Source organism: Larimichthys crocea, unplaced genomic scaffold (genome assembly GCF_000972845.2).
Source record: "Larimichthys crocea isolate SSNF unplaced genomic scaffold, L_crocea_2.0 scaffold107, whole genome shotgun sequence".
Taxonomy (NCBI): Eukaryota; Metazoa; Chordata; class Actinopteri; family Sciaenidae; genus Larimichthys; species Larimichthys crocea.
The window spans coordinates 210,091-234,458 of record NW_020851475.1 but is presented as its reverse complement, the minus strand read 5'-3'; the positions used below and the strand labels follow the sequence as shown (position 1 = coordinate 234,458).

The following is a 24,368-nucleotide window of genomic DNA, read 5'->3' as shown; positions in this document are numbered from 1 at the left end:
TCCGCCTCGCAGCAGGAAGGTTCATGGTACTCAAAGACGTGCAGGTTTACAACCGGTGACCTGTCCAGGTCGCACCCCGGCTCCAAAACCCAACAGCCATGATGAGGATGAACAGTTATTAGAAATAAGAAATTATAATCTATATAATTATAGGAAATCCATCCACTCGATATCTGACAGTTCTTATGGTAAAAACGTTTCTACGTTAACGTGGATAAAAGCCGACTTTAACCATGAAACCAACGTCCCGTCGTAATATTAGAAAAAGAAAGTTGTTTTTTTTACTGTAAAAACTTGTTTTAATTTTAACTAAGTACATTTTCATGTAAATTAAGTTTTTATTTTTACAGTGCAAACTTTGTTTTTACAGTTAAATCTGGAAGAAAACATCAAACTTTTCATTTGAGATCAGCATCTTTTTTTCTTAACGTAAGAACATTCAGTCAAACATATTATTATATTTTCATGTTAACTTCTTCAGGGTTCATCCTCTGAGGAGCAGGAATATCTGAACCAAATTTCAACTGGATTTTTCACCCTGGAGCAAAATGTTGACAGACGAGGAACGAAGTCACTGTCGGTGTGAGTCTGTCCGACGTTCGCCTGACCTCTGACCTCTGACCTTCACCACGCTCCTCACGTGAAAAAGAAACTCGAGTTAGTTTCAGTTACTCTGATGTTTTTTCTTCTCGTCCTGCTCAGTTTCAGTCGGATCATTTCGATGTCCGAGTGTTTGTTCGCTCGCTGTGAACTGATCTGGGAACTCTCAGCCGCTCGTGTTATTTACAGCAACAGATTGAAGAGGATTTAAAATCGTCGCGTTCTGATCTCATGTACGAACAGTAGATGGATTTTATCACATTTGGACAGAGCCAGGGTAGCAATTAACAACGTCATATTGTTCTTAATTAATGCCGTGATGAATAATTTGTGCATTGAGCTTCATGACATGACGATGTTCTGCAGCATGTCTGACAGACAGATGCTTCCTGCAGACTGACAGACTTAAGGATTGAGCAGACTGGTTTGTTCTGCAGGTCAGACGTGTGACATCAATCCAGGTCAGCTGTTTGTCACTCCTCCTCCTCCTCCTCCTCCTCCTCCTCCTCCTCCTTCTTCTTCGAAACACCAAAACCTGTCGGGACACATTCTCCTCCACCGGCTGTTAAACTACTCCAACATTCACAAATATTGCATCAGTCGCTCTCAGCTGATCCGAACAAAAAAACAGTCAGCAACAATCTGCTGCTGATGTTTACAATGTGAGATCTTCACGTCTCAAGAATAAAATGCTACCACGAGCTGAAAGAAAGAGAGAGAAAGAGAATTCTGCATTTTCCTCCTCAGCTTTAGTTACTTTACAAATTCAGACTCATGCACAGGAAAGATGTGAAGAGAAGTTCAAACTTTCATGTTTTATTCTGAGGGTAGAAACTTGTTTTTAATAAAGTGGAAAAACAGCGTTCAGTAAAACACTTGTTTCATTTTATGCAGCGTTTATACACTATTTTCACAAGTGTTTTTATGCAGTAACATATAAACGTACTTATACTCCCATCACTGCACATATTTATAAATACATGCATGCACGCTGGTTTCTGAGCAGCTTCACTTTAAATGCTTCTGGTCGTGGTGGATCTCCTCACACTCTTATTTTCCAGGCGTTGACTCACTTTGATGGAGAAAGGAAACAGACTTCACCTCCACTATTCACTCACTTTATGAGCTGAGGGTTGGAGCCAGCAGAGAAGAGTTCACTGAGGTGACTGACAGGACGTCAAGAGCCAATCACCTGCTGGCTCTCTGTGCCTCGTCCCGCCTCCAGCTGCAGCTGATGCAACTCAGGCGTTGGATGTCACTCTTCAGGTTTTCATCCTGCAGACTCAGTCGCAGATATCAGCTTATCACACTGCTCGCATGTTTGTGGTTTGTGCATCTCAAAGCTTATCGAGTCTGAGTGACACTCCACCCAAAAACAGTCGGAGCATCCAAACACTCCTCCACCTCCTTGATGAAGAACAGCAGCCGCTCAGTCAGTCACAATCAAACAGGTCTGACAGGAGAGAGGCCAAACGTCTGATCATGAGATACCGATGTTAGATTTAATGTTACAGACTTCAGAACTGATCAGCTCAGGGCAATAAGGGCTCGTCCGGGATTTGAACCCGGGACCTCTCGCACCCAAAGCGAGAATCATACCCCTAGACCAACGAGCCACACATCATGACCACTATAACTGACACTCCTCAACTCTCTGTGATTTACAGAGTTTATGATGGACAATGAAGTAAACTGCTGACAGCTGTAGCTGCTGTTAGCTCATGTTAGCTCAGTCTGTTAGCTACTGTTAGCTGCTGTTAGCTCAGTCTGTTAGCTGCTGTTAGCTCATGTTAGCTCAGTTTGTTAGCTCAGTTTGTTAGCTACTGTTAGCTGATGTTAGCTCAGTCTGTTAGCTGATGTTAGCTCAGTCTGTTAGCTGCTGTTAGCTCAGAGCACTGGGGGACTTTAGGTCGCTGTTGTGCCAGAACCTGAGCTCTCTGTACAGCTGTCCATACTTTATTCTTTCTCCATGATGTTGCTTTAATGTAAACGTGGAGCTAATGTGAAGTGTAAGTGTAAACACTGTTTTCAGTCTCCAGCTGTTGACTGTTGCCGTGGTGACGAGTTATGTCAGTCAGGGTTCAGTGGTCGATCGAGGACGTAAACATGCAGAGAGGAATGTGGGCCGGGTCGAGTTTAACCCAGTGACCTCTGTGGTGTGACAGTTCACAGCTTCACAACCCACGGGATGACACACACACACACACACACACACATAACTGTGGGCTTGTACACATGAGCAGCGGTGGTAGAAGTATTCAGATGGTTTACTTCAGTAAAAAGTACTCACAGTTCTGGATTCATATTTACCTTCAAGGTCTGAGGCGTGTGGCTCGTTGGTCTAGGGGTATGATTCTCGCTTTGGGTGCGAGAGGTCCCGGGTTCAAATCCCGGACGAGCCCTTATTGCCCCGAACCATAAACGTACAAAAGAAAGTCCTGACATATGTTGGGTTGTGCTGTCCATGTTCTCTAAGTTCTGCATAACTTCAAGCCTTAACATGGGGACTTATGGAGACTGACTCAAATGGACAAACTGCAGTATGTTTTGGGCACGTCCTGTTTATTCACAGCTGGAGGTTGATGATTGGTTGTTTGTCCTCCTCTGTCTTGTTTAGACATTGTGTGTACTCAACATAAACATGACGGTCGGCCAACGTAAAGTTTGAAATTCAAACCTCCGACTTTGACCTTGAACGCAGCGTTGCTCTTACTTTGAGAAGTTTCTCAACATTGGCACCGGAGGACTCGATGCTAGAAGCTAACTTCCAGCGGTGCGTTGGTGCCCCTTTGATTTCCCGCTGCCCCTGACCCTCCAACAGCCTGAGTCCACCACTGGATGTGGATCTTTGAAAGCTCATAAAACGTGAATATTACTCTAAAGATAGAGTACAAACAGACTCACCTCAGCAGCGACAACAACACGAGGTCATCGACCCCTGCTGTGTTCGCAGAGGACACTATTGTGCAACATGGGCGGTAAACATTAGCCAGATTATGTAAAGACGCGGCGGCAGAGGGAAGTCGACCGTGCATTGTTATGATGTGTAACAGTGACCGCTTATCATGTCGGTGAGTGGGACACTTTGTCCACGACACACCCAAACAAACACAGCGAGTACCGGACGCCCCATGTGCTTCATTAAGAGCTGATGAGGACGATGTGACCGCATCATGAAGATAAAGTCAAAGTAGCTACAGAGACCAAAACTGTTTTTTGTACCAGGCTGTAAACATGTTTATTTCTGCTGTGAAGTTGGACATTTGGACATGGGGACTTATGGAGACTGACTCACTTCTGGAGCCAGCCTCAAGTGGACGTTAGAGGAACTGGTTGCTGCTACAGTAGCACAGAACTGGGAAAATGAATCGAGCGGGTTGCAACCAGCACCTCTAGATGCCACTAAATGCTGCACACCGTACCTTTAAAGTCAACTCATAAATATTTAGTTTCATGTTTAAAAATGTTCAGTCATTTCCTCAAACAGGCGCTCGCTGTAGTTTTTAAATAGTGCATTTGTTTGGGACTATTTTCAGCAGCGGATTAATCCACGTCTGGTGTATTTATGGCAGCAGTACAGTGTGTGTGTGTGTGTGTGTAGTTCATTGATGTGTTTTAATAGTTTTTGTGTCAGAATTAGAGTGATGTAACACACAGAACGAAAACAGGACAGACTTCTTATCAGTGTTGTGATGTCAGAGCGTACAGGTGTGACCTTGTTCTTTGGGAATGGAAAGATCTAGAGTAGCATGTTGTCCCGTGTCCTGCTTCTCTGTGTGTTTTTCCACATGGATGTTCAGCATGAGTCACTGTGTTGTTCACTGGGACAAACCAGCCCACACTGCAGGAATGGCTCAACTCTCACACCTTCACATTAATAAAACAAAATTAAAGCATTGTAGAGAAAACCCTCCCTGCAGTGAAACGTATTAAAGAATATTAAGACAATACAAAATAATAACAGTGTGTTAAATAAGAAGCAGATAAAAGACTTTGTTATGGTGGGAACTGAGATGAAGTTTGAACTAAATGCATTAATTATTTACATCAGAAACATTCCCACAGCTGAAACAGAGCAAGGTTTGGTTTACTGTGTGATTTGTTGCTGGCTTTGTTCCTTTAAATGTTTTACACATAAACATTCTTAAAAAGAAGGCCAAGAAAGCTTTTTTAACTTGTTGTTAGCTTTTTTTAGCCTGTTGTTAGCTTGTTTTAGCCTGTTGTTAGCTTGTATTAGCCTGTTGTTAGCCTGCTGTTAGCTTGTTTTAGCCTGTTGTTAGCTTGTATTAGCCTGTTGTTAGCCTGTTGTTAGCTTGTCTTAGCCTGTTGTTAGCTTGTTTTAGCCTGTTGTTAGCTTGTATTAGCCTGTTGTTAACTTGTCTTAGCCTGTTGTTAGCTTGTTTTAGCCTGTTGTTAGCTTGTATTAGCCTGTTGTTAGCCTGTTGTTAGCTTGTCTTAGCCTGTTGTTAGCTTGTATTAGCCTGTTGTTAGCTTGTTGTTAGCTTGTTTTAGCCTGTTGTTAGCCTGTTGTTAGCTTAGCTTGTTAGCTTGTATTAGCCTGTTTTAGCTTGTATTAGCCTGTTGTTAGCTTGTATTAGCCTGTTGTTAGCTTGTTGTTAGCTTGTATTAGCCTGTTGTTAGCTTAGCTTGTTAGCTTGTATTAACCTGTTGTTAGCTTAGCGAATCTAGTTGTCATGAATGGGGAAATTAGCTACAGCCCAGAACATCCTGGATTTAAACACTGAGCGAACGTACGCAGAGTTAAAGGTCCAGTGTTCTAATCGCTGCATTGCAGTCTCCTCACGTCACCCTCACCTTCCTGTGCTGAACACGCCCTGGATCTCTGATTGGACGCAGACTTTGAGCAGCAGTTTGACGTGAGGATAAATGTTGATTTATTAATAACACATTAGATGATTGGTGGTCTACAGATCTGCTGACTCGAGCCGTCACGGTGTCGACATATAAAGTGCTGACTGCCCAGACTTCCTGTCCCGTCATGCAGGATGGCTGACTTCCTCCTTTCCTCGCGGTGTTTTGGAGTTCAGTTTGTAAACACGTGCACATGTACACAATATTCAGGCACTTCCTCTTTCCGTCAGCGAGGACGCTCGGCTGGAAGGATTAAAGCTTGGACAGCAGAGAACGTCCTCGCGACAGCTCGGTGTAGATCCGTGCAGCAGCAGCAGCTGCTTTCCTGGAGGCCTTTTGTCTGGAGGCCGTTCCTCCAGATTATGGACTGAATGGAGGCAGCGGGAGAGGGGGAGGTGTAAAGGAGGGAAGTGAACGCTGGCTGGGTTCCTCTTGTGAGGCTCATGGGCCCTGTCAACACAACCACTGACCCAAATATCTCTTGTTTTAGTGGCAGAGTACGCTGCCGCTGGAGAAGAGAAGATGCCTGTCACTTCCATGTCAGTGTATCAAGTTTGGAGCAGGAGGCGATTAGCGTAGCTTAGCATAAAGACTAGAAATGGAGGGAAACAGCTAGCCTGGCTCTGTACAAAGTTTGAAATTACACCTACCAACATGCTTTTTATTTAAACCATGCACACACACACACAAAGAATTCTAACGAAGAATAGGAAATAAACACGATGCGATGAAAACAATTGGCTGCAGCATTTTATTGATATTAGAAAATAACTTTTACTTTAAACGTCCAGTGTGCTGCAACCTTTAAAGGTTTACAGTCAGTGTTTAGTTTGTCTGTTCTGGGCTAGCGTAGAAACACAGAGCGGCTCCCACTGTAGATATAAAAGGAGATTTTTTTAAGTAACAAAAATAAAAAGATTGTTATTTTCAGGTGATTTATACATGCATGAAAACATAGCTATGAATGTCTAAATGCCTTATCCTGAAAATAAAGGCCCTGAATGTTACACACTGCACCTTTAAATACTTCACAAAGGATGTTTTGAATATATACATGATATATGTGTACACATACAAATCTTAAGTCAAAACAGCGCTAAATTTGGCTGAATTATAAAAAGTACAAGTGGTAACATGAAGAGACGTTTTTTTGGGAGTCAAAAGAGCTGACTCCCTAAAAAGAACTGAACTTCCCATCCCTACAAACCCCTGGTTATATAATATAACTGTGTTTAAAGCTGCAGAACAAAATGTAATAAAGTTTTTTCTATATTATTATTTTCTGACTTACTTACTGAGTACACTCCCAAGTACTTGTACTCCTATACAAACAGGTACAAAACACTGGTATCTGTTTGGGACCCCCTGCAGTAACAAAAATAAAAAGATTCTTATTTTCAGGTGATTTATACATGCATGAAAACATGTTGGAATGTTAGATTCCATGTTTGCCTTATCCTGAAAATAAAGGCTCCAAATGTTACACACTGCACCTTTAAATACTTCAGCACAAAGGATGTTTTGAATATATATACATGATATATGTGTACAAATTTGGCTGAATTATAAAAAGTATAAGTGGTAACATGTTTTTTTGGGAGTCGAAAGAGCCGACTCCCTAAAAAGAACTGAACTTCCCATCCCTACAAACCCCTGGTTATATAATATAATATATATAATATAACTGTGTTTAAAGCTGCAGAAGAAGTCGTAATAAAGTTTTTTCTATATTTTTATTTTCTTACTTCACAGCCTCTCACTGTTGTTGTTGTTTTTTAACATTCAGCCGCTCTGAAAACAGGAAGCCATGAAGCCTGACCCGGATGTGTGTTCGCTCCTCTTATGTAACCTGAGTCTGTTTTTTTTTTTTTAGGGACAGAAAAACCCAGATGTGGTTCGGGCTCGGTCCCGAACCCGAACCGGGCTCTGCCCAGTCATGCCCGAGTCACGTGGGTTAGTGACAGCCTGTGAGGCCTCGCGTGATTGGCCGGGCCACCCCCCTAATAGGCTGGTCTGCGGTGACGTCACCGCCCCGATCAGCTGTTCGGAGCTCCACAACAACAACAAAAGAAGCAGCAGCCGTCGGGGCGACGAGGAGGAGGAAACGGACCGAGGACGGAAAGCTGCGACTCCCGATGAGCAGCCCGTGAAAACAACAACTTTTATATTTTATTTCTTCCGAGAAGAAACTTTTAACTTTTTCTATTTTTCGAAAAGTGACGCTTCTACCTCAGCGCGCAGGATTTTAACGCCGTTTACATCTCTCTCCGTGAGCCGCAGGTGAGCTCTTTGTTTGCCGTTAACGGCTCCGGTGCCTCTTATTTCAAAAAGCCGACGATCTTTTTTCACGACAAACACAGTTTTTCCTGCCACACACACACACACACAGCTACGACCCGGTTTTAACCGTCCGAGACCGGGTTTGGGTCGGCGAACCTAAGCTAGCCTAATCTTAGCTTATCTATGCTAACCGTGCTAAGCTCGGTTTCCTCGCGCTGGCACGGATGTTTATCCCGGGACATGTCCATGATGTATTTCAGGCAGATCGAGGTTTAGCAGCCAGGCCCGGGTCCGGTTGCAGCTAAAACCGTCAGATAGACCGCGACCAGCCCAGCTGGTTACTGTTGTTGTTGTTGTTGTTGTTGTTGTTGTTGTTGTTGTTGTTGGGCCTCACAGCTGATTATTAAATCACATCAGGCAGCCGATGAGTCCGTCACTGTGTCTGCATCAGTGTCAGCTCACAAACACGTCGACAGCTCGTCGGGTTTATGTGAAAATGTTGAATCATTTTAGTTTTTAGTGTTTTTTAAACGAGGATTCGCTTCATAAAGTTGTTTTCTCATGTATGTGTGTGTGTGTGTGTGTGTGTGTGTGTGTGAGTGAATTATTTGAATCACATTCAGAGAAGAAACAAATCTTCACGTTTGAATCTTCCTGAGCTGAGTATAACACCAATATAAAACATAATTATTATTTATTAGTATTATTAGTATTATTAAAGAGTGTTGACAGTATGTGTTGTGTGTAAAACAAAAATCTTTAGAGCTTGTCAGTGTTTTTATATAAAAATGTTCAATCATTTTAAGTTTTTAGTGTTTAAACGAAGACTCGCTTCATAAAATTGTTTTTGGGGCTGTAAGAGTTTAATCTTGTGATCGCTATTTTCTTATACATATATGTGTGTGTGAATTATTTGAATCATATTCAGAGAAATCAAATCTTCACTTTTGAATCTTCCAGATGTTTTTATCTGAACAGAGTTTTCAACTTTTTATTTAACAGGAGTGACAAACAGCACTCATAATACTAATGTTTTATTATTTATTAGTATTATTATAGAGTGTTGACAGTATTTGTAGCATTTGTAAAACAAAAATCTTTTTAGCTTGTCAGTGTTTTTATATAAAAATGTTGAATCATTTTTAGTTTTTAGTGTTTTTTTTTTAAACCTGGATTCGTTCATACAGTTTTTAAGTTTTTTTTAAGTTTGTCATGCCACGGCTGCCTTAAATTAACAGCATTGGTAATCACCTAATTCATTTTGAATGTTTCTCTGATGGTTCATACAGCAGTGGTTTTTAATGCTAAAATATTATTGTTATAATTAAAGTTGTGTATTGTTTCTCGATTACGATGTTAAATTATAGTTTTACGTGATTATATTTAATTCTAGATAATGATTAATTATTATAATTATGGTGTCAGTGGTTGGATGTTGTTAAATTGGGTTAGGGGTTCAGTGTGAAGGATTTGGTGGCACCTATTGGTGAGGTTAGGGATTGCAACCCACTGAGTACTGCTCGCCTCACGCTCTCCTTTCAGCGTCTGTCTAAGGCCGATGTTTGGTTTGTCCCCTCTGGGCTACTGTACAAACACAGTGATGTAACATGTCTTATGAATATTATATCTAATTTCTGCCATCAAATCTCACACCCGGACCTTTAAGAGATGTGACAAACGCCTCGATTTCAATATTATTTTCTGTGTTTTTATGCTGTATTGGTTAATGATTGATGATCACTACTTTCTGATGAATATATTTTAATTATTTGACTGTTTTACATCATTTTTTATCTGTTTTATTTTCTGGTGTTTGACCTGAAGACGTCCATGTTTGAGTATTTAACCATGAAAGGTGTTTTGTACCGGGCTGTAAACATGTTGGACATGGTGGACATTTGAACACAGGGACTGTTTGTGTCACATCACAAAAACATGCAGATTCAAATGTGAAGGTGTGTTTCTTCACCTGCCGAGCATCGTGTGTGTGTGTGTGTGTGTGTGTGATCCTCGAGCTCGATTCACAACGCGGTGAAATCAGACCGGATTAATCTCCTGTCAGATGTGATGGAGGCGAGCGGCAGCTGCAGCTTCCTCGACTGTCGAGTGTTTTATTCAACAGTAAATAAAGAGATGTGTTCACACACACACACACACACACACACACACACACAGCTGGCTGGCAGCCGCTCTGCTGGTCTCCGTACAGTCTTTCATGGAAAGTATTAGTCTACAGAATAAGAAGCAATCGGTGTTGTTGTCTCTGCAGCTGCTGTACGAAGGACGTGCGTTACAGCCGGTTTACCATCGCGTTCTCCTGCAGGCTGCGTTCAGGAGTAACTAAACAAACCACACGCCTCTCAGGCTAGACATCCCCCGCACAGCGTTGTTTTCAGAGAAAGTTCTGCAGCAAACAGCAGACAGACTCAGCTTATGAGCATTTAGGAGGTGGTGGAGACCAAAAACAAAGATAAAAGAGAGAAAATACATTCATCGGATCTGTTTTCAGTTTGTTTTGATGCCCCCATGTGGCCAAAATCTGAATCAAAACAGCTTTAAGTAAAAAAAAAGACTCGACTTAGAAGCTTTGAGACGAACATGACTCCTAAAATCTTGACTTGACACCAACAGCAGCTTTCAAAGGTCAACATTCAGAGACCTGACCGTACTGACTCCTGTCTCGTCTTTTCTCCCCTCAGGATTCGTCTTTTTGTATTTTTGCACTCGTCAATCCGACCCTGACACCGAGCGATGTCCAGCCCGTGTCTGCTGACCCTCAGATGATCCATGACCACACCTTATTGATGCACTTTAACACCTTTCCGGAGCCTTCCTGCCGCCGTGAACCCCGCAGCTGATGACCAAAGTGTGCGCCACGCCTCCCCGCCGTCGCCCCGAGCCACGCGCCTCCCTCAGCCCCGCCTCCCTCGGCCTCGTGCCACCGCAGGACGTCCAGGGATGTTCCAGAGGTTTACCAGCGCTCTGTTCGGGGACGACGTGGAGGAGCTGAGTCGACGCAGCAGAACCGGAGACGGCAAAGAGGAAGAGGAGGAGGAGGAGGAGGAAGATTGGATCCTGGTCAACTACCTGGGTAAGTCTCAGAGACGACACCACTGTGCTGCTGTGTGATTGGTCATGACCTCCTGTTGATCCACTCTGACCTGTGATCAGCTGAACGGTGTCTCTGTCATTCGTACGTCTGTTCTCACTCTATGTAACTTTGGGCTCCGGGTCGGGAGAAGTACGTAACGCTTTACGGCACTAAGTCACACAGCAGCAACTATTTCACTGATTCTGGTGAAACTGGATCATATTTTATGGAGGAAATGTTTTCTGGTTTTCCCTCTGATGTCCTCCGGCTGCTCCGCCTCAACTCTCTGTGATTTACAGAGTTTATGATGGACAGTGAAGTAAACTGCTGACAGCTGTAGCTGCTGTTAGCTCAGTTAGCTCAGGTACCCGTCGCTCTGAGCTCACCGCCAAGCTGACGAACTGAGTGTTTGTACCAACAGGCGTAATGGACGACCAGGAAGAAGAAGAGGAGGTAACCAGGCTCAGCAGCTTCTATGGACATGATGGCAGAGGAGGAGAGAGTGAAGAGGACGCTGACGGAGGAAGCTAAGAAGTCAGCTGGATGCTGGGTCTGCTTCTGGTGACCTGGTTGATGATTGGCTGTCAGCAAAGTTGTCGACTCGCTAGTTTTTGATCAGAAGTGATGTAATCAGAACAAATACTCGAGTACAGCTGAACGTAGTTACCACGGTGGGATTATATAGTTCCGTTAAAGTTGGACGCTGCTGCAGATAAACGAGGTCAGAGAGAAAGATGCTGTTTAACTTTAGACCGCTGGAACGTCTCCGAGCCGAGCCAAGTTTCCAGCTGAGTCTCAAAAAAAGACTCAGTCAAAACAGACACGACACCCAGAGAAGTTCAGGTCATCACACACACACACACACACACACACACACACACACACACTGTATACAGTAACATGACACACTGCAGTGACTTCCAGGTGGCTCTAAGTGAAGCTCAGCACAGCTTGAGTTTGGCCCACCGTTCACCCGCCGCCGGTCTCGACCCGTCTCTGGTTCCACGTCCGAGTGGATGTTTTAGGCTGGAGGAGGAGGAGGAGGAGGGGGGCAAACCGAGGCCGGCTGTCCCACTTCGGCTGCAGGAGGGTCGGTCGGGGCCGTGTGGCAGAGAGCCATCAGGCAGTTTATGGAAGTCAACCTGTAAACACGTCAAACAAAAGCGCCTGCGGGACCCAGAGGAGGTAAAAATAGACGCTGCTGGAGCTGCTGGAGTTCCCATTCTGGGTCGGTGGAGGTGGACATGTATGGGCAGAGAGTTAAACACACACACACACACACTCCATCACACACCTGGATGCAGGCAGTGTGTCCTGGTCTGATCAGGTTAGGTTACATGTAAATCTTCAAAGATTAAAGGCCGATCGCCGCGACAACCATCATCATCATCTTTGAGCTACATACAAGCAGAGACGTCACGAGACGTTTAGTTTAATATTTAAACTGCAGTAAACACATTTTAAAGAAGTGGAGCGCTTTGGCAGCAGGTCAACTCTGACCTGTCGTGTTCTGACTTTGTTTATTTCATGAAGCAGCTTCTGAATCTGAGTCTGACTGAAGTTTAATCTGCGAAATAGAAACACTTTGGTTTGAAACATGGACAGTGATGATGATGATCCTGATGGTGCCGCCCGGTTTGAACACGTCCACGTGTTTTGGACATGCATGCATGTGGCGTTTGTGGAAGGTCAGCTGGTTCGTTCAGCGTCAACGCCGACCTCGTTAACAGCGCTTCACACCTGCAGACGAGGTGTGGAGATCAGCTGAGTCAGCCTCGCACGTGTGTTGTGGGTAAACAAGAACTCGAACGCAGGTTCAGAGCTCGCGGTGAGCGGTGAGCGAGGTCCGAGGTGTGGTTCAGTGTGGACGGCTCCTCCAGCTGTGTGCAGCCTCTGTGGACAGAAGAACAGCTCCTTAAACAGATGGAGTTATTTTTAGTTTCCCGTCTGCCAGCTCCAGATCATGTTGCTGCGTTCCACCTCATAACTTCCTGTGTCTGTCTCTGTGAATCATTAGAGGCTGACGGATCAGAACCGAAGCTCTCGGGCTCTGGCACGTCTCCCGCCGTGCGAGCAGCAGCAGGACGTGATGCGATAATTTATTTCTGCAGCTTTGTTGTCGGAGGAGGAAGCAGATGATTCAGCTCTGTTGGCGTGTTCAGCTGACAGAGACATGCTGTGGTGCTGAGCTCAGTGATCGGTGCCACCTGCTGGCAGACTGAAGACACTACACTGGAATCCATAATGTCTTTGTAATGACTTTAATTAAAGGTTTAGTCCAAGTTACAGAAACAAACTGCAGCCTGTCCGTTTGAGTGCAGGAAGCTTCCGTCTTCACACATTATGCAAAGTTTTGGTTTGTTTTGACGTCTGAAGTCAGTTCATGCAGCTCCGTGTCGACCTCACTGTTAATCTGAAGCTGTTTCTGTCCCTGCAGCTGAAGCCTGCTCCGGTCAGTGCGCTGACGGCCTCTCTGAATCCACTGCCGGTCCTGAGGAGGAGGAGGAGGAAGACCTGGTGATGATCCCCTCACCCATGGCCAGCCCTCCAATCCGCTACGCCTCCTGCACCTCCCTCAACTCCACGGCTGACACCGACCCAGACGGCGGCGCAGAGGAGGAGGAGGAGGATGAGGACCATGAGGATGAAGAGGAGAGCGGGTTCCTCAGTCTGGACGTGGGCTCTCTGGAGGAGAGCTGGTTCGTCACCCCCCCGCCGTGCTTCACCGGCCGTGGCAGCAAGCCCGTCCTCCTGGAGACCAGCCCTCTGGAGAACCTGCTGATCGAGCACCCCAGCATGTCCGTGTACGCCCACCACAGCCCCCCCAGACTGAGCCTCGACCCCCTGCCACGCTCCCTCGACCTGGAGCTGGGCTTGTTGCCTGGGAACATGTCCTCCGCCCCGACAGCCTCAGGTGGGAAGGAGAAGGGCAGGCGCGGTCTGGACGGCCCTCGTCACAGGTAAACCGACGCACTCTGACCAGGTGTTAATGAACTTCCTGTCCGCCAGAGAACACTTGACAGTTTTTGTCTGTGTCGCCCCCTGCAGGCCCGAGGTGGCGGTGGTGCAGCGTCGCTCCAGCCTCCACTCCGCCTGCTACGCTGCGGCGCTCTCCGCACGCAGCGGCGTCCTGCAGCAGCGGTCGGGTAACGCCGCCCAACGCACCCAACCGCTGTCCCGCAACGCCCTGCGACGCCTCAACCTGCTGCGCCCCCCGAAGGCCAGCAGCACCGTGCACCTGCACCAGCCCAACCAGAGACACCTCAACTTCTGAGGAGTCCTGATGAGTCGGCGTCATCACCTTCATCATCATCATCATCATCATCATCATCATCATCATCAGTCCTATAAGCAGTATGGGGAAACCAACACTGGCCACACACACACACACACACACACACACACCTCTGGTTTCTTCTTCTCTTTTCAAGAAATCATCACCAGCAGCAAGTCGATCGACGTCATCGGCCATCAGTCGCACCCCGATCTGTTCTGAAATCTGATTGGACGGTGAAATAGGGAAAGTGGCTGATGATGTCATCAGCTCGTGGTCAGTGGGTAAAAAGTTTCCGTCCTCCTCCTCCTCCGCCTGGACCAGTTTGTGTCCAATCACAGAGAAGAAGGGTTGTCATGGTGACGTCGTCTTCTTCTTCTTCTTCTTCTTCTTCTTCTCTGACATCTTAATGTGTAGAATCAATGCTGTAGGTCACTTTACTCAGCGGCGGGTTCACAGCGCGGCGGGACGCTAAGATGATGATGATGAGGTCACGGCGACGTCAACGGCAACTTTCTGGGCAACTTGACATCAGGAGACATTTCATCATCACTTGAACAGTAGCAGCAGCACAACGTCGCCATTTAATCAGTACAGGAGCGTTGTGGTCGTTGCCCCACGGCGTTGCCCAAAGAGTTGCCCGTAGCGACGAAGCGCGTGAAGTCAAAACTTTAAAGGAAACTTCCCCTCAAATAATCTGTCTGAGAGCTCCTACGATTCCCAGAATGCTCTTTGACTAAAGGGGCATTCCGCTGGAAACAGCTCCCATATAAAGAGTCTTATCAAGTTGCATTATGGGAAACGTATGCTGGAGAGTCAGCCTGTGCTGCTTCCATGTCGACCGTTGTCAGTCCCCCTGAACTCACGATTCGATCTGGAAAGTTTCGAGACGTTTTGGCGCTCAGAGCGTTTTCGTGTGAAACCGGACGGCGTAGTAACCGAGAACCGAGAGTCAGAACCGAGAGTCAGCGCTGACTCGAATCTGAACCTGCAGCTGCAGCCTGTCTGTCTGTTTCTACTCCTGCCGGTAAAGACGCTGGTCTTTATGTAACCGGAGGGCCACGAGGAAACGTAGTTAAGGCGGCGTCCACGCTCGTGTAGATGCAGTTGTAGACTGACAACTGAATACCGCTCGCCTCCCTTTTCAAGCGTGCGGGATAACCAATCAGTGACTGTTAAACTTTTGAAAAAAGGTTCTAGATCAGCGTGGACATTTGGACATGGGGACTTATGGAGACTGACTCTCTTCTGGAGCCAGCCTCAGGTGGACGTTAGAGGAACTGCACTTCCTGTGTTAGCTTCCCCGGTGCCGCAGTTTCCTGCCTCAAATCGTCGCTTAGCGCCGTCGGCTCGTCTTCGCTCGTCGCCCGCCGTCGCCGGGCTGAACCCGCCTCTGACTTTGTAATTCAGTAATTTTCACGGTATTTTTTTGAAAAACAAAAAAAAGAAAAATGACTGGGTTAAATATCACTAAACGCCTTGTTTTAACGGTAGCTTTGAGATGAATAGAAATGTTTAAAAAAATAAAATAAAATGTATTTAAAAAAACAAAAAACTAAAAAAAAACTTCCAAAATATTTTTTTGAAAAGAAAAAAACAGATTTTTACATATCAGTATGAAGTCGGTATATCTGCGTCTACGTTTCTCGCTTACGTATGTTTGGTTGATGTTAGTGTGGCGATCTGTTGCATGGTTGTAGAGTCGTGTTAGCGTGACGGAAAAAAAGAAAATGGAAAAAGATTTTTTTGTTTGTTTGTTCTTAAATGAATCTGCAGTCCACTTCTCAGGGTCACAACCAATCACCTTTACTCTTTCTAGGAAAATGCAGATTTACTTGACGGCTGATGATTCTTTGACTCTTTTCCAGCTCGGTCTCCCGGCGAGCTTTCCCCTCGTGTTTCTGAGGAATAATTGACTTTTATTTGTTTGTTCTTGGTCCCTGGACTGTGAAAATGAACTCTTGACGTTCTCAGTCGCCTGTTGGAAATCCATCGAGATGGAGAGAAACTGTTTTATTGTTTATATATTTGTTATTTCTTGTTGCTCGAGTGAACCTAACACGTTTTTTTTTAGAAACCTACTTTATGCTTTTTAACTCTATTTTTCATGTTAACTTAGTTACATTTTTTGCTAAACTGTTTTTAAAAATATTTAAACCAAAAAAGTAGCAGTGATCTTTTAACCTCTCACTAGTTTATGACGTTCTTTTTATTTGATTTGTTGTTGAACTTTTTAAAGTGTGTCGTTGCCGCGCTGCAGGACGAAAAGAAAACCATCACAGAGTGACGCATGACATCACACGAAGTCTTCAGACTGATTTATGTCGTTTACTCGTTCTCTCATCGGGGAGACGAAGCAAACACCAACTGGAGGGGAACAGCGGTCGTAGTAAGAGATGAAACGCTTCGTAAAGACTCTTTGTGTCGAGTTCAGACGGCGTGCACAGAACGAAGTCAGAGTGATCGCTTCCCTTCATGACTTCTGTGACGTTCGTCTCACTGATCCCGTTTATGTTTCATATTTTCGACAGTCGGCTCAGCGAAGACGTAACTCGCCTGTGATGGAGCCTTTGTCACAGCGTGGTCCGATCAGTTTGCGTCGATGGGACGGTAGCATTAATAAGAAAGCACTAACAAGAACGTTTGTTAGCCGTCTGCACGGTTTGCTGTACATAGTTCGATGGTTGTGTGGCTCTCTCTCTCTTTTTATCTCTCTGTCTCTGCAAATCGAGCTTTGCGACCGTGGACGATGATATTTTGTGTTTTTAAAAAAGGCAAACTCAAAGACAGAAGGGACGGAGGAGACGCTGATCTGTCTCCTGTCAGGAGCCTCTCACATGTTTCACGTTGTGTTCTCAGTTCATCTCTCCATCATCAGACTAACAGGGATTTCTAATGTTTTTGTTCAATGCCTTGAAATTTGTGGATCACGTGCCTTCCAGGTTGAAATGTTGTAATGACAATGCATCAATGAAGAACTTGAACTCCCTTTTTTTTTTGTTTTCTTTTAATGTCCCGAGCAGACGTAATAAATAAACACACATCAGAAACCAACTATGCACGCCGCCGCCGCCCGTGTACAGCTTTTCTAATGACTCAACAAACCAGACAGAACGATGTAGCAACTTCTCTCCTTGTTTGTTTGTGTGAAGAATATTTTGTGGCATTTTTATTTTTCACCACGTGTTAGACGTTTTGTTTGTGTAGTTTACTGGAATAATAAAAACAGCACTTTGCCAAAAATCAAAAAAAGGTTGTAGGACGTTTTTAGTTTTAATTTTTTATTTATCGACATAACTGGTCTCCTTTGTATTTTTGGATGTGTGACAGATCAACTCGCTCTGTTCTGAAAAAGCTAATTAAAAAAATAAATTGGGGTCATCTGTTTTTGAACTGTTCTAGTTAATACATGTGATCTCTTATTAGCCTATAATAAATGTTTTCATACGCAGCTTCCTGACTCTGTTTGATTCATTGGACTAACCTCATGGTCACAGCAGCACGATTTCATTTACCTCCACATCAACACCAGCAGACGGCCTTTAAAGTATACTGATAATAACATGCAAGACTTTAATCTGAAATTCAGTATTTATACTTTACTTAACAGAATACTACTTTTTTACTAGGATAACACGTCAGACAGAAACAGCTCAGAATCAGAATCAGAATCAGAAATATTTTATTAATCCCCGCAGGGAAATTGTTTTTGTTACAGCAGCTCCCAAACGGGAAGTGACAAAACTTTAACAATATACCCTACACAATATCCTATTTTAAACAATATATACACATGTATAAATAACAGTTAAATAGAAGCAGTAACAGTCGATCAAAGCCGTATACAGAGTTTAGTGACAGTAGGTGGAAGAAGTGAAGTTAGTAAAGTAATACTGAAACAGTATAACACTGATGCTTTTGAATACATAGTGTATATTACAGTATAACTACTTTCTATAACGTTAGGTAGACTCTTCCATCGGGACCAGCTCCAACACACGGATACTTTAATAAAACATCTTCAAGCTCAGAAGAGATGAATCTTAAAAAGTCTGAGAATATTTGGAGGCTTGTCTCGGCTCACGTCTTTAAGTCAGTGTGACCGCTCTGTGCAGAGACACTCACTCTGCGGTTAAGTTTCACATTCAGTTATTGCACATTGTATATTTTCATATGTATATTTTCATATGTATATGTTTACAGGTGGAACCACATGTTCTTCTTTGAATTTCCAGAAAGAACCAAAAAAAAAAAAATAAAAATCACCTTAACGGACGAATTAAACACCTGAACCTGGTCATGGTGTCTCCTGCTTTCTATTTTATTTCATTTGTACCTTACAGTTATTATTTCACGTTACATTACTCTTTATATTTATCATTCCATATTTCTGTGTTTGTTTAGTTCTAACTCTGCTGCTGTAACAGGAACATTTATCTAAAGTACTTCAACATAGAAATACTCGATTACAGTGTAATAAGTTACTTCTCACTCTGTCTTGTTTATTGATTATCACAATTATCATTAGAAACGCGGTAAACGCGCGCGCTTGTTTGACAGCAGCTCGCACGTGCTCCGTCTGTTTACATTCTGCGCGGGACGCACGCGGCGGCGGCTGCTCGCGCTCCCATTGGCTGCGCGTCACCGAGGCCGCCTCCCACGGGCGGGACTCGCACGCGGAAGTCGTTTCGGTACCGCGAAATTAACGGCCGTTAACTCCGCGACGTTCACGAATCACCGCGCGACGGCGCCGTTAAACGGTGCCCGCGTGCCCGCCGCGTCGTTAAAGTCCAACCGGAACGAACGGAACGCGGCGTTTGCGTCACAAAAGCGTCGCGCGCTCGGGCGCCCGTTAGAAATGAGCGTGAGCTCCCGGTAAACACGGTGCACGAGCCGTTCAAACGCTTCACGTCGACGGTTAAGTCACGTGAACGCGTGTACCGGGCGGGTTCGAGCCGGGCCGGTCGCTCGGTGAACTCGCGGCTCCGGTTTGAACATTTTAGCGCGTTAATGTTAACCGGGAACGCGCATGCGCAGTGAGCGGCGGATATAAGGATTGGCGCCGGCGCCACAGCTGATCATTCATTCATTCAGGACCGAGGAGGTAAGAGCACCGGGCACCGGGCACCGGGCCACACACACACACACACACACACACACTCACTCATATATGTCGGTCTCTAACACGCTCACCTGCTCAGCACCGTGTCCCGGTCCACACCGAGCCGTGTGGCCGGTACATAACCGAGTCCAGCCGTTAGTTCGCGGGTTGTTTCTGTCGTTAACTCGTGTTTTGGCGCTTTTACCGGACGCTCGTGCTGAGGTTTGTTTACCGCCTCGAGCAGCTCACCTGTGTTTCCAGCTGTGTCTGTGTCGGTGTCTGTGTCGGTGTGTCGGTGTTGAACCGGCTCCGTGATCAGCTGTTCCCCCGGTTAGCGGCTCATTGTTGACCGTGTTAGCTCTTGCTAATCCCTGTAGCTCCCTCCAGAACTTCGCCCCGCGCTGCTCCCGGTTTACCGGACTTTAACGTCGCTTACCGGGCTTGAAGAAGGCTCCTCTCCGGGTGTGTGCTCCCTGGCCGGTTGTGCTGGAAGTCTGCAGCCGGGCACGGTCGATGTTCGGCGGGTTGTTCTTCGGTTTGTCCCCCCTCCTCCCTCTCGATCCTCCCGCTTTGGCGCTGTGGAAATTGGCGCGTCTTTTGAGTTTCACCCCGGGAATAAAGTTCATATCCCGGGTTTTTTCTTCGCTTTAACCTCCTGCAGAGCACCGCGGGGCTGTGTGCTCGGTGCCCGCGGAGCCGGAACCGGGTTTGGATCCGGTACTTTTGAGCTTTTTTTGTGTGAAGCGGCTCCGAGCGGCCCCCCTCCTCCACCAGCTCCCAGCTCGTCCGGCTAGTCTCGGTCTCATGTCTCGTTTTTGTGTCTCAGGTGTCCTCGGACACACCTGTGGACAGCACGCGCACATGTGCTGACCCAGCTTCATTAATCGATCTTTAATCGATGTTCGGATCCTGGTGATCAGAAGCTATCAGAGCTAACCACGTCCAGCTCCAGGCTGAGCCTTGAAACCTGATTTTCTGCCTCATGCTGGGTCTTTGAATCCAAGGACTCCTTTCCAGGACTTTCCAGGAATCCTTTCTAAGTCTGATTTATTTTCTGGCCTCGGCTCTAACATGGCTGACACACACACACACACACACACACACACACACACACACACACACACACACACACACACACACACACACAGAGAGAGATCATGGATGACTCGTGTTTATATAAAGTGTCTCACCTGTCCTCACCTGTCCTCACCTGTCCTCTCTGTCTCTGCAGCGCAGCCAGAACTTCAGTCGACATCATGTCCAGACGCAGGTGAGGTTTCAATCCAGGTTCAGATCTTTAATCTTTAATCTTCTGTGACCAGAGTTTGATTTGTACTGACACTAAATATTTATCTTACAGTTTGATTACAGATTAATAGAAATGATCAAATGCAGGATTAACTTTAAATAAACAGATCAAATGATTTGATTCTTTCCCAGTTGAGTCTTTAAATCTTCAGTCGTCCAGAACATCAGAACCTCACTGACCCAGATATTTGTTTGGATCAGGACGTTTTTCTTAAATGATCAGTGCTGACTCGTCCTGTCAGCGGTCCCTGTGCCACAGTTTGAGAAACATCGATGATTCATTTTAAATAAATGTATTTATTTATTTCTCCGTCTGCTTCCAGCGGTCGCATCACTTTGCAAACCAGAGACTCAAACACACTCGAGCCGACCGTCAGAGCGCCGCTGAAGAAGAGGAAGTCCGAGGTGTGTGTGTGTGTGTGTGTGTGTGTGTTTTCAGCTTCATCGTCCTGACGTAGCTGTTATGAACTCACCTGTTTGTTTTTCTTTTCTCCTCCAGCCGTCCAAGAAAAAACTCCAACCTGCTGCCAAGAAACAGAGTTATGAAATCCAGGTCAGTGTGTGTCCGAGTGTTTACGGCTGATAAGAGTGTGTGTGTGTGTGTGTTCCTGCCCTCGTTTCAGATATTTTCAGTTTTAAATTTTAGCTCTTTAAGTCCAGCTTGATGCAGAATGTCTGATTATATTTAAAGTTTCTAATAGTTGAGCCTGAAGCTTTAATAAAGAAGCGTCAGTGTCTTCATGTCACCACCAGGTGTCACTGTTAGTTTACCTGTTGGCAGCAGAGAAGAAGAAGTTTGTTGTAGTAGACGTCAGGTCGTAACTCGTCTCCTCGCTCTGTCTCTGCAGAAGTGTTGGTCGGAGGACGGAGCGAGTCCGTGCGTCCTCATCGAGACTCCCCACAAAGAGCTGGAGCCTTCGGACCCGTCCGGCTTCAAGCAGTACACCTTCAAGAACCTCTTCATCAAGGCGTCGCCCATCCCTCGCCTCAGGTACGCCGTGTGTCCTCTGAAAACCTTTTTTAAACGTTGTTGAACGTCACACGAACAAAGACGTCTGTTGGTCTTCCAGCTGGGCCAGTTCAGACGACGTCTGGATCAAGATGCTGAACAAGGAGCTGAAGTACGTCCACGATAAGAGCTACCTGCAGCGGCATCCCAAGCTGCAGCCCAAGATGAGGTCCATCCTGCTGGACTGGCTGCTCGAGGTGAGGACGCGTCCACAGAGTCCGCTTCGTTCAGATACTTTGAGGTGTTCAGGTGTTAACGCCGCCTGTGTGTGTGTGTGTGTGCAGGTGAGCGAGGTGTACAGCCTCCACCGGCAGACGGCGTACCTCGCCCAGGACTTCTTCGACCGCTTCATGCTGACGGAGGAGAACGTCAGCAAAGAGTACCTGCAGCTCCTCGGCATCACGGCGCTGTTCATCGCCTCCAAGATAGAAGTGAGTCCGCTCGCCGCGTTCTGATTGGTTCTTGTGAGATAGAGATGTCACGTGACTGACCTCCACCCGTCTCTCTCCAGGAAATTTACCCGCCCAAACTGTTCGAGTTCGCCTACGTCACAGACGGCGCCTGCGACACGTGGGACATCCAGAACACGGAGCTGATCATGCTGAAGGTACGACTGCAGTGAACTTTAACCGGACAGACGTTCAGCTCTGAGCACGCCGTGTAGAATCCAGTTTGTAATCTCAGAGCTGACAGGAAGTCAGACAGTTATTCGGACTCTTGAACAGTTTGCTGGTCTTGCACAGACCGTCTGTCCAGAGTTCTGCCGTCCTCACGTGGTCCCGTCCTCTCCGTCTCTCTCTGCAGGCGCTGGACTGGAATCTGTGTCCGGAGACGCCAATCTCGTGGCTGAAGCTGTACGCTCAGGTCGAGGCTCAGAAGGACGGAGAGAACTTCCTGGTGCCGCAGTTCTCCCAGGAAACGTACATCCAGATCACACAGGTAACTCACACCTGAGCCACTGACACACCTGAGAGGTGATGATGTAAGCAGCCGTCCTGACCTCTGACCTCTCCTGTGTCACAGCTGTTGGACCTGTGCATGATGGACTTCAACTCGTTGGACTACAGCTACAGCGTCCTCGCCGCCGCCGCCTTCTGCCACTTCTCCACGTTTGACGTGGTCCATAAAGTCTCAGGTGAGTTTGATTTCCTCGCCTGAACGTCTGCCGCGTGTTCTGTGATTCGACAGCTCACGCTCGGTTTGTCTCCACCAGGCCTGACGTGGGAGAGCGTGGCGCCGTGTGTCCGGTGGATGACGCCCTTCATGGACGCTCTGCGGTCTGAAGCCAAACCTCAGCTGAAGGACTTCCCCAAAGTGAAAGCTGACGACCGGCACAACATCCAGACCCACGTGGGGTACCTGGAGCTGCTGGTGAGGCGACTCGAACGTGTTAATGTTGTGTCAGCAGTTACAGTTTGAGCTCGGTGTTTGACTGACGCCGTCTTTGTCTCATCCTGCAGAGGAAAGCTCAGCGCCGCACAACCGACCTCCCCGACTCGCAGATGTCGCCCGTTGCCGTGGGAGCCATCCTGACTCCGCCCAGCAGCGTGGAGAAACCAGCCAATCCGTGAGCAGCCGCACACGACCACGAGCGAGACACGCTACCTCTCCACAGTCTGACCTGAAGTGACGCCGCCGAATGCCAAAACCTCCTCGGACCATCGAGACCGCCGAGCGACGAATTCAGACTTCATGTCCTGTAGCACGTTTTGATTTCTGAACACTAAGACTGTTTTAGGCCGTTACCAAACTTTGAATTTTAACCCGAGACGATCTGAACGCTCTGAACCTGTGATGATCTCTGAGCGTTTTTCTGGTGCTGTTCTTGAAATCTCAGGAGAACATTTCACACGAGGAGAGTCTGGGAATCTTTCATTCCACCCTGACGTGGAAACATTCAAGTGTTTTATTATTAACCCTGGTGTGAACTCGTAGATTTCTCTACACGGAGCCGCACGAACAATCAACTTGTTGACGTGGCTCAGATTTATTTTTTATTAATAGTTGCAACCTGGTTGCACATTCTCTTGTTACATTCCTGGAAAACTTGACTTTCAGAGGAAAACTGGCTCCAGTTGTGCAAAGTTTTCATTTTCAGTTCTTGTATTTATTGATCAACACGAACGAGCTCCGTTTGATCGCTGCGAGGCAAAAAAAAAGCTATTTATGATTCAGCTGTGACACTCGTTTGTCCTCTTAGTGCCTTCTTTGTTTTTAATTAAAGAAAATTAAAGATGAACTGTACGGCGACTTAACGAACAAACCTGACTGTAAGCTGGAGCGAACTCTGCAGTGAACAAACGAACCATGTGAACTGTGTTAACGAATGTATGTTTGTGTAAATACAGCGACTCAACAAAATGTGTCATTTTTCTTTTATGATGAATTTTAAATAAAATGACGTGAGTTTGGTTTGTCTCTGTCGGAAAAATGTTTCAGGCAAAAAGTTTGACGATGTTTACACAATTAAACTGAGCTTTAACTTTACAAATGAAGATTTAATTGTTTAAATTAACAGTTTATACAGCTGAAAGAATTATCGATCAAGAAAATTAAAAAATTTTAATGTCAGAACACAAGTTTATAAAATCTGCTTTGTTTTAAATTAAAACAGCAATTATACAATTTAATTTTTTAGATTTTTGCCTTCATTGTTGCTCTCAGCCCACTTCAAATAATCTGAACAGACACTTTCTAAACTTTGAGAGGAATCTGTTTTAATCTGCAGTAACTTCTCCCTGAATGAAGTCGTGGAATAATACGACTGAGTTTCCACGCCACAGTGACGGGAGCTGAAACTCTCCGGCAGGCGGCCGGTCTCGGTTTAGTGCGA

At 45.8% G+C, this 24,368-nt stretch overlaps 2 protein-coding genes and 2 non-coding genes across 4 annotated transcripts; 3 read left to right on the top strand and 1 right to left on the bottom strand.

Moving 5' to 3' along the window:
• Nucleotides 1-2,144: 2,144 nt before the first annotated feature.
• trnap-ugg (transfer RNA proline (anticodon UGG)) lies at nucleotides 2,145-2,216 on the bottom strand. Its single transcript has one exon. It is a non-coding gene; the product is annotated as a tRNA-Pro (tRNA).
• A 714-nt stretch (nucleotides 2,217-2,930) lies between these two features.
• On the top strand, nucleotides 2,931-3,002 carry trnap-ugg (transfer RNA proline (anticodon UGG)). The gene has a single exon. It is a non-coding gene; the product is annotated as a tRNA-Pro (tRNA).
• Nucleotides 3,003-7,498: 4,496 nt separating this feature from the next.
• On the top strand, nucleotides 7,499-17,568 carry tp53inp1 (tumor protein p53 inducible nuclear protein 1). Its single transcript, XM_010756516.3, has 4 exons — nucleotides 7,499-7,752; nucleotides 10,452-10,843; nucleotides 13,281-13,803; nucleotides 13,892-17,568. The coding sequence occupies exons 2-4, from the start codon at nucleotides 10,711-10,713 to the stop codon at nucleotides 14,115-14,117; spliced, it is 882 nt and encodes a 293-aa protein (XP_010754818.3). The 5' UTR covers nucleotides 7,499-7,752; nucleotides 10,452-10,710; the 3' UTR covers nucleotides 14,118-17,568.
• Nucleotides 17,569-18,860: 1,292 nt separating this feature from the next.
• On the top strand, nucleotides 18,861-23,946 carry ccne2 (cyclin E2). The gene is made up of 12 exons (XM_010756517.3): nucleotides 18,861-19,221; nucleotides 20,450-20,488; nucleotides 20,850-20,931; nucleotides 21,026-21,079; nucleotides 21,375-21,517; nucleotides 21,597-21,732; nucleotides 21,820-21,966; nucleotides 22,047-22,142; nucleotides 22,340-22,474; nucleotides 22,559-22,670; nucleotides 22,749-22,906; nucleotides 22,996-23,946. Exons 2-12 carry the CDS (start codon nucleotides 20,475-20,477, stop codon nucleotides 23,104-23,106), a joined length of 1,188 nt encoding a protein of 395 aa, XP_010754819.2. The 5' UTR covers nucleotides 18,861-19,221; nucleotides 20,450-20,474; the 3' UTR covers nucleotides 23,107-23,946.
• The last annotated feature ends 422 nt before the right edge of the window (nucleotides 23,947-24,368 follow it).

Bases quoted from the DNA above. Each gene is read 5' to 3' on its own strand.
- ccne2 (XM_010756517.3), top strand. The intron at 20,932-21,025 runs GTGTGTGTGTGT...TTTCTCCTCCAG, and splicing joins TGAAGAAGAGGAAGTCCGAG to CCGTCCAAGAAAAAACTCCA. The intron at 21,080-21,374 runs GTCAGTGTGTGT...CTGTCTCTGCAG, and splicing joins AACAGAGTTATGAAATCCAG to AAGTGTTGGTCGGAGGACGG.
- tp53inp1 (XM_010756516.3), top strand. From the start codon at position 10,711: ATGTTCCAGAGGTTTACCAGCGCTCTGTTCGGGGACGACGTGGAGGAG. The intron at 10,844-13,280 runs GTAAGTCTCAGA...CTGTCCCTGCAG, and splicing joins GATCCTGGTCAACTACCTGG to CTGAAGCCTGCTCCGGTCAG. The intron at 13,804-13,891 runs GTAAACCGACGC...CGCCCCCTGCAG, and splicing joins CTGGACGGCCCTCGTCACAG to GCCCGAGGTGGCGGTGGTGC.